General features: G+C 47.1%; 4 protein-coding genes across 7 annotated transcripts; 2 read left to right on the top strand and 2 right to left on the bottom strand.

Annotated features, from left to right (window-relative positions):
• Positions 1 to 79: 79 nt before the first annotated feature.
• On the bottom strand, positions 80 to 4,966 carry LOC108015139 (uncharacterized). 3 transcript variants are annotated; one of them, XM_017081408.4, is made up of 3 exons: positions 4,562 to 4,966; positions 1,789 to 2,728; positions 80 to 1,258 (listed from the first exon to the last, which is right to left on the bottom strand). In XM_017081408.4, exons 2-3 carry the CDS (start codon positions 2,639 to 2,641, stop codon positions 333 to 335), a joined length of 1,779 nt encoding a protein of 592 aa, XP_016936897.4. In that variant the 5' UTR covers positions 2,642 to 2,728; positions 4,562 to 4,966; the 3' UTR covers positions 80 to 332. The 3 variants fall into 3 exon arrangements, with proteins under 3 accessions (XP_016936897.4, XP_016936898.4, XP_016936896.4); XM_017081409.4 differs by having other exon boundaries at positions 4,659 to 4,966; XM_017081407.4 differs by lacking the exon at positions 4,562 to 4,966 and adding an exon at positions 3,676 to 3,850.
• Positions 4,967 to 5,198: 232 nt separating this feature from the next.
• Positions 5,199 to 6,985, top strand: Ssu72 (Ssu72 CTD phosphatase). Its single transcript, XM_017081412.4, has 3 exons — positions 5,199 to 5,541; positions 5,616 to 5,874; positions 5,937 to 6,985. Exons 1-3 carry the CDS (start codon positions 5,315 to 5,317, stop codon positions 6,036 to 6,038), a joined length of 588 nt encoding a protein of 195 aa, XP_016936901.1. The 5' UTR covers positions 5,199 to 5,314; the 3' UTR covers positions 6,039 to 6,985.
• Positions 6,986 to 7,642: 657 nt separating this feature from the next.
• Positions 7,643 to 13,063, top strand: Zw (glucose-6-phosphate 1-dehydrogenase Zw). Of its 2 annotated transcripts, none has more exons than XM_017081410.4 (4): positions 7,643 to 7,975; positions 10,779 to 11,044; positions 11,121 to 11,338; positions 11,798 to 13,063. In XM_017081410.4, the coding sequence occupies exons 1-4, from the start codon at positions 7,957 to 7,959 to the stop codon at positions 12,873 to 12,875; spliced, it is 1,581 nt and encodes a 526-aa protein (XP_016936899.2). In that variant the 5' UTR covers positions 7,643 to 7,956; the 3' UTR covers positions 12,876 to 13,063. The 2 variants fall into 2 exon arrangements, with proteins under 2 accessions (XP_016936899.2, XP_016936900.2); XM_017081411.4 differs by lacking the exon at positions 7,643 to 7,975 and adding an exon at positions 9,894 to 10,167.
• Positions 12,654 to 16,552, bottom strand: et (eye transformer). Its single transcript, XM_017081413.4, has 3 exons — positions 16,486 to 16,552; positions 15,161 to 16,332; positions 12,654 to 14,805 (listed from the first exon to the last, which is right to left on the bottom strand). The coding sequence occupies exons 2-3, from the start codon at positions 16,270 to 16,272 to the stop codon at positions 13,980 to 13,982; spliced, it is 1,938 nt and encodes a 645-aa protein (XP_016936902.4). The 5' UTR covers positions 16,273 to 16,332; positions 16,486 to 16,552; the 3' UTR covers positions 12,654 to 13,979.
• Positions 16,553 to 16,620: the final 68 nt, after the last annotated feature.

The raw sequence follows: 16,620 nt of genomic DNA, 5'->3' as shown, positions 1-16,620 counted from the left end.
AAAAAATACCGTCCAATATTGTCTGATTGTCTACAGGTCAGGGAGTGCTTTAATTGATATAGAAATACTCTTCCAGAGATTCTAGGATTAAAATTTGCCGCCAACCGGTAAATTTAATTTAATTGAAATGGCAATGCAGTTGCATATTCACTTAACTTACAATGATATGTTATTCGATATATAGTTCGGAGGTGTGGGACGTTATTCAATTCCTCACAGCGTATGTACAAATATTTACAATGGGCCTGCTTATAACTAGGATTCGGCAAGATGAGGGCGGCCGGTGGATGTCGTCTATCTAAAAGTCTAAGCGCTAGGTCAGCTTCGCAGGGCTAGACCAGCGTGGAGAGCTCGTGCAGAAGGACGGTGATGTTGCTCATGTCCAGCGTTGGTGGAATGCCGGGACTGACCGATCCGCTGGCCTCGCGACCTCCTGCCAAGCAACTGCTGTTCGCCAGTGCCCGCGGTGTGGGCGTCGGAGGCGTGGCCGTGGCAGGACGCACCAGGAAGGATGAGTTGACGGCCCCCATTGCTCCTCCACCTCCTCCGCAGCAGCCACCTCCTCCGCCGACGCCGCCGAGGAGCAGCGGGTTGAAGCTGCCGTGGGAGTGGTTGGGCGAGACCGCCGTCACGGAGGGCGGCACAAGGTGACCCTGATGGTTAGCCTGGTGGGCACCACCCTGATACGTATGGTACGGACCCGGTGGCAGGGGCAGTGGAAGAGGCATCGGCAGCGTCACTGGCAGCTGGCCGGCCGAGATCACCGACAGGTTGTGCGACAATCCCGGAGGAGCACCGCGATAGCTGATGGTCTTCTCGCGCTGCCACACAAAGACGTTGTGCACCATGGCGCCGCCGCAGAAGACGATGCCCACGCCGATCAGCAGGCTGGTCACGATCGCCGGCGTGGAGTGGAAATGGCTGAAGGTGTACAGGATCAGGCCGGTGAGGAAGACCGGTATGGAGATGAAGAAGCCGCTGACGGCGCACGTGCGGCTGGCACTCGACTTGGCCAGGTACTGGTTCTCCCGTCCCTCGAAGGCCGGCTCGCGCAGCTTCACGGCGAACAGGAACTGGATGGCGCAGACCAGGAGGCAGCACAGGTTCAGCGACAGAGAGAGCGCGCCCAGGGCCAGGGTGACGTCGTACACGACGATGAAGTCCTCGCCGCCGGCTCCTCGACTCACTGCGTCCTCGCGTCCGTTCGGCGAGATCCTCAGCAGGAAGATCAGCGAGAGCAGCGCCAGGAGCAGGGAAACTGAAAAGAACAATGCTTCTTTAGATCAAAATATATACAACATTTAGGAACAACAATTTATTAAATGAACGTATATGTATGATACGTTTTTTGATTTTTTTCTAATTTTCGAAAATATCTGCGCAACAGGTAGTTATATTATGATTGAATCCGGGTTTTTTTTAGGACTAGTCCAATTCGTTTCTATTTTAAATATGAAATGTATAAAATTTAAAGAACCCTTCTTAAATGTCTTAACTTTTTATAACTAAGGACAATACTTCTTTAGAACAAAATATACAAGGGTTCCAGGAACAACAGCAAACAATATATTAAATAATCTTATGATGCTTCCTTCTATTTTTCAAAGGTATCTGTACAATATAAAATATAAAATTTAAAGAACCCTTTCTAGAGGTTACAACTCTTAACTATTTATAAAAATCATCACTTATAAAAGTTGAAATACCGATAACTAGATTGCTAAGAATTTTCACATCAAATCCAGTGAGTCAGTAGGGTAGAAATAGTAATCCAGGACTGGTACTTACTCAGACAGAGCAATCCCAGGCTGGTGAGGGCCTCGCGCGGCGAAGGACCCGCCTTGGGCAGCTTGTGACGCACGGGATTGGGGGTCAGCTGGCTGTAGTTTCTGTAGTTGTGCGCCACTTGGCTGAGGCTGTGCGTCTGCGCAGGCACATGTGGCTGCTGCTGCTGTTGCTGTTGCTGCTGCTGCTGGTGACCACTGCTGCTGCTGGCCAAGATGTGCTGATTGGTGTAGGTATGGTGGTGCACACTGCCGTTGCCCAGAAAGTGTCCATTGGGGGTCAGCTGGGTGAGCGGTGTAAGTGGGGTGAGTGGCTTGAGTGGCGTACTGGGCGTGGCGATATTTAGCAGCGTTGAGGAGTTGCCCACGCAGCCCCTGCCTCCGCCTCCCCCTCCCCCTCCTCCAGATCCACCCTCGGTGAGCAGCGTACTGGAGGCGGAGGCATTCAGGGCGGATATGTTCAGCGGCTGCGGAGGTCGCAGGTGGATGTTGCGTGCGGTACTGGCCACGGCAGCTGCTGCGGGCGTCGGCGAGTGTGAGTGTGAGCCACCGTTGGTGGTGGCACCACCACTGCTGGTTGCTACAGTTCCCGCTTCCGTTTCCACCAGCGGAACTGGGGGTGTGTTGTGGCCACTGCCACCGCTGGCAGTGTGGTTGTTGCTGCTGCTGTTGCTGTTGGTGTTGCTGTTGCAATTGCTGTTGCAATTGCTGTTGCCATTGCAATTGATGTTGCTGCTGCTGGTGGCAGCGGTGCGCAGCAGCTGGCCGCCCAACAAAGTGGACAGCGGGCTTATCGCCCCGGCAGCGGCGGTGCCGGCTGCAGCGGTACTGCTCGACGTCGAGGCGTGCTTCAGCATTTCCGGCGGTTTGGCCCCCTCACTCCGGTCACATTCTGAACTGGCTGGCCAGGACCAAGTGCTAGTGCTAAACCAGGACTAATTGTCCTGCGAATTAAACAAATAGTAAAAAATTGGCTTTAAGTCAATGTTTTAGATTACACATTCCATTAATGATTAATGTTAAATCGATGTGTTTTACTTAGAAGAGAGGTTTCTTACGGAAAAAAACGGTTATCATAGGTACTGTATATTGACTAACTGCTGCATGCAACGGTAGCTGACTGGTAAGAAAAAAAGAGTATCTCATGGGCACTTTCATTTCGCCAGTGGCTGCGCAGGCGCAAAACTTTCCCATAAATTATGTGTATTTTGCCTTGCATGCATTGTGTAATTAGCGGATGGCGAAGAACTTTTCACCGGCATCAGAATATGGAGATAAAAGCAAAAGCAAACGAAGTGCAGATCACAAGATCAGTCCAAACGAGAAAGATTTGCATTTTTTAAGGGTATTTGCTAGCTACGTATTTGCTATATTTTTGCTAGTACATATCCATACATGTATGAACTGGGAAACCTAAAGATGTGATATATTATATATATTGAAAAATGCATTACTATTAGTATCTAGTTTATATTTGGTTCCAGATTATCTAATTAGGAAACAATGAATCGAATACATCTTCATTTCCAAGGACCCAGTCCAATAGCTTGGTTCCCAGGGTACCAGGCAGATTCTGCAGAAATCTGAAGGTTGTTTGGAAACTCTTTTTTCGCTGACCCAACGGTTTTTCACAGCACAAAGAAAATAAAGTCAAAGGTGTCGGAAAATTACAAATTACGTTCAGGTGGTCCATTATTAATGACACATTTGACCTGGTTTTTATTCGCAAAAGGGGAACAGTATTTGTATTATCATCATTCCCATGCAATATTTATGTTTCTGATGCACAAATAAAAAAAACACCTTGCATTGCCGCGAAACCGACCAAAAAATTAATAAGCCAAAAAAAACCGATGACAAATTGCAATTCCAGGTTGTAAAACGGGTTTACCTCCGGACTCTTTTTTGGTACTTTAATTTCCGTTCTTGACCTGTGACCTTTACATGGTCGTCGCCGAGTGAAGCGCCGGAAAACAGTCGATAATTGGCGGATCAATAAAGCAGGCGACAAGTGGACGCGGTGACCGATCGAGTGACAAAGTACGACTAATATCGGATCTCGAAGTTCGGATACAGCGGTTCAGTTCGGTTCTGGCCGCCGGCAGCTATTCGCCCAACCAGTTAGCAAGTGAAGGGATCCTCTCCGCCTCTCGCTCTCTCTCTCTGTGACTCTGTCTCCGTCCCTGTCTCTTTCTCCTTTTCCCGCTCTCACCCCCTCAGGTGGGACAGGTGAGCAGAGCAGAGGAACGAGCCAATTCCCATTCCATTCCAATCCCAAACGCCACTTGCCACGGTGGGACCAAAATGGTCAAAATAAAACGGGTTCCCAATAATACAGATAGGATACTATAGTGAAGATTAGATACTATTGTAAAATCATTTTTAGGTTGAACGTGGTTAGCATATGTGTTAAGATGGAATATGTGTGAAAAATGAATCAAGGATAATAATTAATTTTACTACTCCAAATATTTCATATCACCTTGCCCAAAAAAATCATATGTTCGGTTTAAAAATTTTAAACGATATTTTTAAACGTATTGATGTAAAATGAAAATATCAAAAAGTACTAATAAATTAGAAAATTAAAAATAACAGAAGTTATAGAGGTTTGAAATTTTTGAAAAGTGTAAGGCCTGTTTTCTTGCCCTGTGGTAAGCTAAATGTGGGATTTAACCTAAAAACATATGTTAATTTTAAAACCTACTTTAAATTGAAGCCGATCTTAAACTTAGAAAAAGTATGAAAAGTATAAAAACTCTAGGTTTTAAACCTACTTTTAACTCTGGGAAGAGTTGTGTTCTAATCTTGCCACCGACTATGATATTGTAGAAGGCAACGCGACCCACTGTCCCGCAAACCTGCTCGACTCACAAGCACACGCAACACACGCGATGCGGTTGCCGCCGCTGCTGCACACACAGGTAACGAATGGAGGCAACGGCTCCAACTTGCTGAGCCGCATTCCACGGTTATTGATATTGCCTCTGTGTGGCTGTTGTTTTGACTCTGGGGCAGTTAAATTAGCCTTTCCAGCAGCCAGGTTTTACGGGAGCTTTAGCATACCGCTTATCACGGGTCGTGATTTGATTCAAACTTTTTAAATTCAAACTCCGCTGCGGCGCTTTTAAAAACGTAATTTCATTCGGTTGAAATTCAAAAACAAGAATAGACGGCCAGTGCTGCCAGACTGCGTGGAACTGGTTGCCAGTGTTGGTAAATTGGCAGTCCAGGCCGATCACAAGATATCGATACATATCGATGTAGCTATCAAGGGCAAGCAAACTAATTTCGATTCGCCCTAAATTTATTTTAATTTGTTTATTTTTTTTACATGATCCTATAAAACGGACATTTTTTGTAAATAAAAATATCGATATTCTCATATTTTGGCAACTGGCAACACAAATAAGTATCGATATATTGATATCTTAATTTTTCACATCCCTACATCGGGCGAACATATATATTATATTCCTTGCTGATCCGATCCGATTCCCACTGCAACGCACTGCCAAAGAGAAAGAGACATGACTGATCCCAGCAAGCTTTCGGTGGCCGTGGTCTGCTCCTCGAACATGAACCGCTCCATGGAGGCGCACAACTTCCTGGCCAAGAAGGGCTTCAACGTGCGCTCCTACGGAACCGGCGAGCGCGTCAAGCTGCCCGGCATGGCGTTCGACAAGCCGAATGTATACGAGTTCGGCACCAGCTACGAGGACATCTACCGGGACCTGGAGGCGAAGGACAAGGAGTTGTGAGTTGCCGGCTGCCCGCATATTCCGCATTCCGTTTGGCTAATTCGATCCGATCTTCGTTTTCTCCGGACAGCTACACACAGAATGGCCTGCTGCACATGCTGGACCGCAATCGGCGCATCAAGAAGTGCCCAGAGCGATTCCAGGAAACCAAGGAGCAATTCGACATCATCGTCACCGTGGAGGAGCGCGTCTACGACCTGGTGGTGCTCCACATGGAGTCCATGGACTCTGTGGACAACCGGCCCGTGCACGTCCTCAACGTGGATGTGGTGGACAACGCAGAGGATGCGCTAATGGGCGCCTTCCTCATCACGGATATGATCAACTTGGTAATGGGATCATTAAGACAGCCATCTCGTGTCCACTCCCTTTATTCTGGTGCCCTTTGCAGATGGCCAAGTCCACGGACCTGGACAACGATATCGACGAAATGATCCAGGAGTTCGAGGAGCGGCGCAACCGGGTCATCCTGCACTCGGTGCTCTTCTACTGACGACCGACGTCCCTTAACCGTTCGTGTCCAGCTCCAGCACCAACACCAGAATCCGAGTCCCGCAGACTCCCTGTGCTTCAGCCGAGTGATTCGCTTTCGCCCCTTAGGGGCTGGGATCGTAGAACTTGGGAGGAAGGGCTGCGCAATCCGGATCCCGGACTGGGAGCCTAGCATACATATAAGAAACTTGTAAATAGAGAGGGGCCATCGCTGCAGCGAAAACACACACACACAACACCCAAACCCAAACCCAAGCATGCACATCGTCATCCGCATCCGCATCCGAGTCAAAATCCACAGTACACCTGCAAGCAGCTGGCTCATGAATATGAAATCCACACCCAACCATTGGCGGCTCCCAAACCCATCGTATGTAGTATGTGTACGTGTCCGTATATTCCTTGTAGTTCCGGCCGTAGGGCCGCGATCTCGTTCTGCTCGTCGACTCTAGGTTTTATCACTGGCTTTCGTGATCGGTTCCCCCAGCTGGCAATGGCCAGCCCGTTTGCCCGCGCTCTTCTCTGCCCGATGACGATTCAGATTAAGATTCATACGTATGTGTAAACAGCAAACTCGCCTCACACGAGACCGTGCGTGTGCGTGTGTGAATGAGCATGCACAGCAGAGAGCCAGCCAGGGGCGGATCGGATTGGATTGGGGGTCGGTGATCACGGATGGGCCCGTATTTTTTTATTCATATATAGTTTTACAAACTGTTCGGACAGGGCTACCCGCCTGCCATTCTCATAGCCTAATTTGGTAACTGGAGACCCCTGAGGCCTATGTGCTGTACGTTTTAAACAATGGCCAAAGGCCCAGAGCGGGCGCTAATACACAAAACTAAATAAAACCCAAGGAAGAGTTCACTACTTGGATTGTGTTCACTAATCATCATTGGAATAAAAATCGTACGCCCGTTAAGGCGGGTTTCTTGTTGACATTTTAAATATGTTCACCCTTACTAAGGACCGATTTCTCGATGTTTTGCCACGTTTTCAGAAGGGGTAATTTGGTGTTTTTTATAGTGTGTTATGGAACGTTTTCTGCAGGGAAATTCGGTCTTATGCTAGTGTTCTTTTACAGATTCTAGACAGCCCTGACATGACATCAAGAAATCAGCAACCAAATTGGAATAGCCAAAGGATAAATATTTGTACATACATAAGGGGATGGTGACTTAAAATGTGTAGTTTTTCTTGAAATCCCCTAGCTTAATAACATCAAAATTACTGTACTTTTAGAATTAGTAAAAAAAAGTGTATTATTTATATATTTTCTTTTAATTTCCCGTAAGTGTGGTAGAATGGTAATGCTTTGTTAGAATAAGAGAAAAAATCAAAGGATTACAAATAGTTTTCAAAATGATTAAATTAAAAATTTCTCTATCATCGAGTAAAGAAATATTTAAAAAATGTAACAAACGAATATTAAAGTGAATATAATAATAGATCATTGCAGATATAGTACCGATCCGCTTGAGTCCGCTCCTGGAATCCGCGATCGACGGCGCAGTCGGGGTTACAAAGCGTCGGTTGGTGTTGGTGTTGTTGTGCTGCCATTGGCAGTGCTTTGCTTTGCCGCTTCTTGCTCTGCCGTGCTTCGGTTCGGTTTCAGTCAGTCAGGGAATGATCGTGCTTAGCTCCATTACTACTACCGCGACCCGCACTCGATTTTGATAGCTGTTACTACCGCCGACTACGACGATCCCAACACAAGACATAAGACAAAGCTCTTCGCAATTACCACTTGCCTTCAGGCCGAAGCCCAAAGCCGCAAAGGTTGCTCAAAAAAGCTGGTGAAATCGGAAATTGGAAATCCGAAAACAGAAAACAGAAACCCCTGGGCTCAATTGTCAGAAAGCGGTGAAAACAGAGTCACATTTTTTGTTGTTTTGTGTGTTCAATCCATTCGGGTCAAGATGGCAACGCAGACGGAAGGTGAGTATCGTAACGTAATTGTGGGGGATTGATATTTCAAATTGGTGTTTTTTGTTTGGGGGCTGTCTGCTGCTTGCCACTGTTACCAATTCGATTTTGGGCGCATACTTTTCGCGATCACTTTCGCGTCAGGTGGGAGATTGCGAGTGCGCCCTTCAAATGTGCTCTTCGCCTGGGGTCACCTACAAAAAGCAACGGACGCGGACAGGCGTCTTATCACAGGCCGCTCACTTCCAACCCAATTCCAATCCAATTCCAATCCAACCATGCTCTGGCCGCTCTCGCTCTCACCCGTACTCTTACTCCCCCATTAAATTACCAACCGACCACGATGACGTGTGACCACTCTGCTCTTGGCCATCGGCCCCCAATCCCCAATGGCAACAACAATTTGTCTCCATGATTAGAGTCCGGCAATAACCTTTCGCGGCAGAGCGGAGCGAAAGAGAGCTCCCCGTTCTCCATTCTCCACTCTGTGGCAATGACATTGGAACATGCACGATTCTTCATACATATTGTATGTACATTACACATTCTACGCAAAAATAATTAGCCCACCTGCGTGCTAAGCAGCGGGGCCTACGAGCCTTTCCAAAGTAAAAACAAAAAACTCGAACCAGCTTGGCATTAATAATATTCAAACACGTTACCTTGCTCTCTTACGCCCTCTCTTTCTCCGCTCTCCATTCTCCACTCTCCATTCTCCTTGCCCCAATGCCTTCGTCTGTGTCAATGTCAAATGCGATACGAGATTACAGTCGAGCTTACCTAAGTCGAACCACTAATATTAAGTTATGGAGATCTAACATAAACTCTATTTTTAATAATACCAACTCTAGTCTAAGTTGATTTTATAAAATTTTGAGCTATGGAAGTTCTGGAAGTTCGAGTTACAGATAGTTGGCTGTAAGCTCTTGGGGATCTGACTCACAATCTCGGCATTTCAACGAGTCACTTAGTCACCATCCTTAAGGCCCAAGGCCCCATCTGGTGTGCTTCAGCTCCCCCGGATCGGTTATCTTCCAGATCTTCTGGAGCTGAAAAGTATGCACTCCGGTATTATAAATTAACTGCCCAGAAATGTGGGTAAACTCCATTTGATTTTCCATCTTTGGAGAACCTAGTCGCGCGCTCGTAGAATCACGTGATACAGCGACATGACCCATCCAATCCGTCTGACTTTTAAACGACTCATGATGATTTTCAGAAAAGAACATATGTACTTCAGTTAATGATGTTTCGAGAAGCTCACACTATCCGAATGGAATACATTTAGTTATACATTGCCCCCTTAAAGTTGTATTGCCTTCTATCACCCACTTGTTAATTATTACAGCCTAAAACTTTATCAATAAATTCATCATGTGTCCATAGGTGTTACTGAGTTTTCTATAGTGTGCTAGACAAATTTGCTAAGGGATCTCAAGAGTTTATTTGGACCCAAAACACTCCTAATTTCGCTATCGGCTTGTAAGAAAAGGAGGAATAAACTAGTTATATAAAAACGGGTTTCCAAAAGTTCTAAGGTCACCAAGGTCATTTCGAAATACGAGAGATTAGGTTAAGATCATCGTGACTTTTAAATATCGAGTTAGGACCACTCTAAAACTGAGAACCCTTTGGGTTCCCGCCACGCGATCGACTGAGGCTGCTGTCGCAGACTGCCGGGGATTGTTCCTAAGCCGAGTTTGGGTTTGGATATATCTATATATACCCAGACACCTATTACATGTCGCTTGCACTTTGTGCCGACGTCCGCGTCGAAGTCAGCGTCGCTGCCCGGTTCATCGCTTACACTTGCACCTCATTAAAGTCAACCGCAGCGCGGCGATTATTTGTTTTGTGCTAACCGCATCGAAAGATACATAAGCGAGCGCACCTGCCCAAGACTAAGCTTCCGCACCTGCTCCATCTGGTCTTTTTGGATCGATCTGGCCCCCACGCCCATTAGCACCAACCCTCGACGGAGGGTGACCTCTGGCAGGGCTCCCTCGCGGATTACTTCACTAGTCATCGGCACCGACGGTGATTAGACAACGGATCCCGTTCTTACCGAGTGCTTATCGCTCTCCCGCACTTCCGAACTGAACCGTCAAACCCTAATATAGTCTGCACACGGCCGTCAACGTTCACTTACCGTCACATCTTCGGTGACTCCTCACGCTCCCCATTATCCCCATCTGAAATTAAAGGCAAGTGTGTTGTGATTACCGATCGCACGAAGGAATCTCCAGCGGATCAATGAAAGTTAAACAAAGTCCGCGTGCAAGGTTATTAAAAAACACTAATATTTCGATACAACCCATGACCGCCTGTCCGCCTAAATGTGAAGATCTTGGGAACTTAGAGAGGTTTAATGGTGCAACCATTTCTTTATGGATTCATATTGCTTAGTTGTTTTGAAAACATACTTCGATAGTGCTTTATAAAGCCAAAAAACTTAAAACATGAAATATTCTTGAACCAATTTTTATTTTAACGGAACAGTCCGCCTATTGGCCTTTGAATAAAATTTTAGAAAAATGTAAATTAGTTTAGGGAGCTACCAATAAATCCCCGAATAAACGCAAACCGTGAAGCAATACATTTAAAGCCGTATCGATGAAAGATCAGGCTCCGAAAATAATAGATAATTCAGAATTTTGAATTGAAAAGACAGAAAGAAAAATACAAATACCAGTTGAACTTCCAAAATAAAAGTCTGTAAATTCTATTTCGTCCTTGAAAATGATACCGCTTAAAGTTTTGATACGTATCTGTTGGAGACAGCTAATAAGATCCCTTTTACAATGTGTGCCCACAGATCAGGATCACACCGCCCTGGACCTCATCATAAAGTCGCTCAAGTCCCCGACCATGGTTTGTGAGGGCACCCACTTCGACGGCAAGATCCCGCACACGTTCGTCATCTTTGGGGCGTCGGGCGACCTGGCCAAGAAGAAGATCTACCCGACGCTGTGGTGGCTATACCGAGATGACCTCCTGCCCAAGCCCACAAAGTTCTGCGGCTATGCGCGTTCCAAGCTGACGATCGCGAGCCTCAAGGAGCAGTGCCTGCCATACATGAAGGTGGGTTGGGGTTCGGGATAGGGATCGCTGTAGGATGCGGGCATCACCAAACTAATCCGTATCTGTATGTCCACAGGTCCAGCCGCACGAGCATAAAAAGTACGAGGAGTTCTGGGCGCTCAATGAGTACGTCGCCGGCAGCTACGATGGACGCACTGGCTTCGAGCTGCTCAACCAGCAGTTGGAGCTTATGGAGAACAAGAACAAGGCAAACCGCATCTTCTACCTGGCCCTGCCGCCCAGCGTTTTCGAGGAGGTGACGGTCAACATCAAGCAAATATGCATGTCGCTCTGGTAAGTCTCAGATTTAATCAAGATCAAGATCATATCGAATCATACCTTTTATACGTATATGATATTATAGTTTTACAAATAATTCTTGAAAAAATGTGTTACAGCTAGAAAGGTACAATCATATGATACAATTTCATTTTAATCTATGTATCTATTTGATACATAACAGTTTTTGCATACAATTCTTAATAAAACATATATAAAGTATGTGTCGTTTGGTATTTAAGTCCAGATATCTATCCCATATATAAACATTTTTCAATGACATTGCTGATGAAATATTAAAGATAGAAACTAAGTATCTATGATACTATTTCCATAGTTATATCTATTTGATATGTTATCATTTTACAATAGACTACTGATAAAATATTAAAATGATGTGATGTGTGATATATGACTTATGATCTGTGATGTTATTTAAAATTAATATTATATGGATCCTATATTTACTTGCAGCGGCTGGAACCGCGTGATCGTGGAGAAGCCCTTCGGACGGGATGACGCCTCCTCGCAGGCGCTAAGCGACCACTTGGCTGGACTGTTCCACGAGGAGCAGCTGTACCGCATCGACCACTACCTGGGCAAAGAGATGGTCCAGAACCTGATGACCATACGCTTCGCCAACAAGATCCTCAGCTCGACGTGGAACCGCGAGAACATCGCCTCGGTGCTGATCACATTCAAGGAGCCCTTCGGCACCCAGGGACGCGGCGGCTACTTCGATGAGTTCGGCATCATCCGTGACGTGATGCAGAACCATTTGCTGCAGATCCTCTCGCTGGTGGCCATGGAGAAGCCGGTCAGCTGTCACCCGGACGACATTCGCGATGAGAAGGTCAAGGTGCTCAAGAGCATTGAGGCCCTTACGCTGGACGACATGGTGCTCGGGCAGTATCTGGGCAATCCGCAGGGCACCAACGATGATGCGCGAACGGGCTACCTGGAGGACCCCACGGTTAGCAATGATTCGACCACGCCCACCTACGCCCTCGGCGTCCTGAAAATCAACAACGAGCGCTGGCAGGGCGTGCCCTTCATCCTGCGCTGCGGCAAAGCTCTGAACGAGCGCAAGGCGGAGGTGCGCATCCAGTACCAGGACGTCCCCGGCGACATCTTCGAGGGCAGCACGAAACGCAACGAGCTGGTCATCCGCGTCCAGCCGGGCGAGGCCCTGTACTTCAAGATGATGACCAAGAGCCCGGGCATCACCTTCGACATCGAGGAGACCGAGCTTGATCTGACCTACGAGCATCGGTACAAGGACTCCTACCTCCCGGACGCCTACGAGCGGCTCATACTCGACGTCTTCTGCGGCTCCCAGATGCACTTCGTCCGCTCCGACGAGCTGCGCGAGGCGTGGCGCATCTTCACACCCATTCTGCACAAGATCGAGCGGGAGCGCGTCCGGCCGATCACCTACCAGTACGGATCCCGCGGCCCCAAAGAGGCGGACCAGAAGTGCGAGGAGAACAACTTCAAGTACTCCGGCTCCTACAAATGGCACGGCGGCAAGGTGGCCACGTCCAATCTCTGAGCGATCGGTCCGCACCTCCTCCTCCAATCCCTTAGGACTGGCTTAACACAGGATACTCCCTCCTCTCTCTGTCCTTACGTATATGTACATACATACATAATATATATGTATTCTTTGGTTATTTGTAATCTTCTTTGGTTTGTACAAGAATTTTTTTATTAAATATACGAACTAGCGTTAAACTGGAAGCGAAGCACGCTTATGAAATTTACATTTATGTATATATGCGGACCTACGTCCGGTCAAGGTTCCCCGGTCCCTAAACCGTCACTATGCGGAAATAAAAAACACAATGAGGGGTATGTGTTGAGATTAGCGAGAGATTTTGTATCAAAAGCAACCAAATGGTGTTAAGCGACCATATGGCCGAATGTCCAATCATTCTCCGGATAGTAATGTATAGTTTCCCCAAATGCGATGCTGATTGGGAGTATAAATATATATGTACCTACATAGGCAGTGTTTGATGTGCTGTGATAAAATCTATTTGCTTCGGCTTTACCTTTTTAAAAAATCTGTAGCAAACAATAAAAGCAAAGCCTAAACAAAAGGACAATTATTAATTCAAAATCTGAATGTCAAATTTAAGCCCTTAGCTTAAAAATGTGGGTGCTAAGTAGAACTTAGCGTTACGAGCGTTAGGGTGGGCGTGGGCTTCTTAGGCACTACTATAATATACCTACATTTAAACTCTCTAGTTTTATTATTCATTTTTCTGGGTATTAAGTAACTTTTAATCTCGAGCACTTGCGCTGAACCAGAAGCTAAGTAATTTGAATGTGAAATTCTAACTCTCTAGCTCTTATAGTTTTTTGAAATGGATATATCGGCTCGGCTAATGATCCATATATATATATTACTATATAGGGTCGAAAACGTTTTTTTTCTACCTTTTAGATACAATATAGCCTTTTGCTCTACGAGTAAAAGTCTTCTTCCTTGGGTGCAAAATTCTGACTACAATTATAATACAAAAATGTGTATGCGAGGAGATTCTGGATCATTGGGATTGAAGCTCAGTTAATGACCAATTGCGACCCTGGAGTATTTACAGTGGAATCACAAGATGGCAAAGCGAGGCAAGAGTGGTGCAATCCCGGTACTTCACCTCATAGGCGGTGGCTTGATGTACCCGTCGCAGCCGGGAGTGGTCACGGTGTTCATGGTCACATATTGATTCTCCTGGGGTGCCTGGGGAGCAGACGGTGCCCTTGGCATCGGCTGGAGCTCCATGTAAGGTTCTTCATGGGGACACTCGAATGTTACGCTCTCCAGTTTTCCCTCGTAGAATTTTTCGCCGGGAATTATGGCCGGATAGCGTGGCCGAATGGGTTCCTTGCTTTCATAGGTCTCGATGCCGCAACTCATGTCCGGCATTTCCACGCGAATGTCAGACATTTTTCGCAACTTCCGGACCACGAGAAAAATCACACCGAGCACCAGCAGGCCGATGATGCCCTCCACAAACCGCAGGGCGGCGGACTGCTCCGCGGGGGCTTCGTGCTCACCTGGCAGCCACAAAATGCCGCCACTTATGCTGTCATTATAGTTGGCTGACACGCCCCTCCGGAACCAAGGAGCCGGCACCTTTTCGGAGAAATTATACCTCGGCTCCAGGGTGAAATTGGTCGAAATGGAATCGTCATTACAATCGTCTTGAACAACTCCAGAGAATTGGCACCAGTAGACAATGTAGCCATGCAGGTTCCTCGTCTCCGTCGGCTCGTTCCAGGTGAGGATGTAGCTGGTTTTGTTGTACGTATATCGAGTAATCTGTCGATTCTTGAGGTCGCTTAGCCTGGGCACTTCCAGCAGGCTGCTGTCCTGCGATTTCCCAAGGACGTTCTGGCTCCACACATTAACCGTGCCCGGTTTTTCATCCTCCCATTTCTTGAGGAGTGCGGAACTGTTGGTGATGATGTTCACTTTGCTAGAACAACAGAGAGGAGTAGCTAGAATCTGGATTTCCACTTTTAGATAAACTTTTTCTGTTTTTCTATATTAAAAATCGGGCCTTGATATAGAGTCGCTGAACACTGGTATGATTAAAATAATTTCCATACCAAGAAAAACGGAAGTCTTTTCCAGTATCTAATGCCAAAAAAATTGAAAACTAGTACGAGAATCAGAATATATGAGAAATATCCTATAAGTCCCAAAGGACACAGTCTCATAATTTGAAGAGTTTTGTACCCTAGTGACTTCTAAGAGTCCTACATTTTGCTTTCTAGATTCTTTAAGTCGCCGATTTCTCGAATGTTAGAGACCCTTTCGCCTTGGCTCACCCATTGCTGCTCCTCACTAGGCTTTTTCGTTGGGGTCCATTGAATTCCACATTACTCAGCTGCTCCCAGTAGACCTTCAGCTCTTCCTTTTTGGGATCGTAAGAGAACCCAGGGGGCCGAAACCGCGGCGGGCGGACGGGCAGCATTACGGGCGTTGTCAGATTGATTTCGGGACTCCAGAAATCCGACCAAATCGCCTCGGAATCGTTAAGGCGGCGCCTGAAACTCACGTAGAACGTCTGATAGCCTTCAGGTGGGTTTTCAAAGCAGACATGATCCACCAAGCTGACTGTCCGGCGCTGAAAGAGCGTGAGATTCTTCGATAATCTGGCATTCTCGTGGCGCAACACCACATTCCACTCCACCATGCGACCGCCTTGGATGTTCGGTTCGTTCCACACATAGCAGGTGTGGTTGGGTTTCATGGTGTGGTTAGCGATAGGCTCTGCCACTGGAAAGTCCAGCACTTTCACCTGCCACTCAGATCGATGGATGACCTGCGTCTGGCGCCCAAAGCTATCGCTCATGATCACAGTGAAATCTCCATCGGGAGGGAGGTTTGGAGTGGTGGGCACATCGCACAGCACTTGCTTTGCTTTGCGCGCTTCCAGTTCGATCTTGTGGCAGTCAACCGGCTTGCCAGAGTTCCGCGACATTTGGTAGTGGGTATCCTCGGCGAAGGCTCGCAACTCCAGCGCTGTGAAGCGGCATTTGAACATGGTACCCCGGTAGCGGCAGACGAGATCCGTCACGTTCAGCCGGGGATACACATTGACCGTTTCGTGGGTCACCACAATCCCGTCCGCGAGGCACATGTACAGCTGCTCAGAGGCCTGTCGTGTGACAATGGAACTCCTGTACAGCGCGGTGCCGTTGAGTGAGTCCACCAAGAACTTCTTGCCCTGCTCCTCGATGGTGAGGTTCTTTGACACATAGCCGGGGCAGTGGCATGACACCTCACGGATGTCACCGACCCGGATATTGGAGACGCTCAAGGTGCACTCCGGCTGCTTGGTTCCAGAGGGTCTTGCATCCTCGGCCCATCCACAGGACACTGCGATCACCAGCAACGTCAGCGAAAGTAGCCGCAACTTCCATGTCCTCCAGCCCATAGGTTTCGTTGCTTTCGTTACAATCAGTGCCCCTTATCACTTCCAATGCTTAGCTAAGCGCTAAAAATATACAAAATTCTCAGAAACAATTCGAAAAAAGTAAGTAAAAGTCGTTAAAAACAATAACGATGCCCCGAAAAAAAATGTACTGATAAGCCGAGAATAAAAACGGGAATGTAGATCCTTCGCCTAAGGCTCCGAAACCAAGCCTACCTTCTCGGCAAAATGGCATCCGATTGCTGCAAAGCTCTCTCTGCGACTGAAATACAGATCGCGCTCTGCCCATCGAGCTGGGGTGCTATCGATAGGGAATACGGCCGGGAATACGTACGGCCAACCAATAAACAG

The sequence above is a fragment of the Drosophila suzukii genome, chromosome X (genome assembly GCF_043229965.1).
Source record: "Drosophila suzukii chromosome X, CBGP_Dsuzu_IsoJpt1.0, whole genome shotgun sequence".
NCBI classification, from domain to species: Eukaryota; Metazoa; Arthropoda; class Insecta; order Diptera; family Drosophilidae; genus Drosophila; species Drosophila suzukii.
This window is presented reverse-complemented; position numbering and strand designations above follow the sequence as displayed.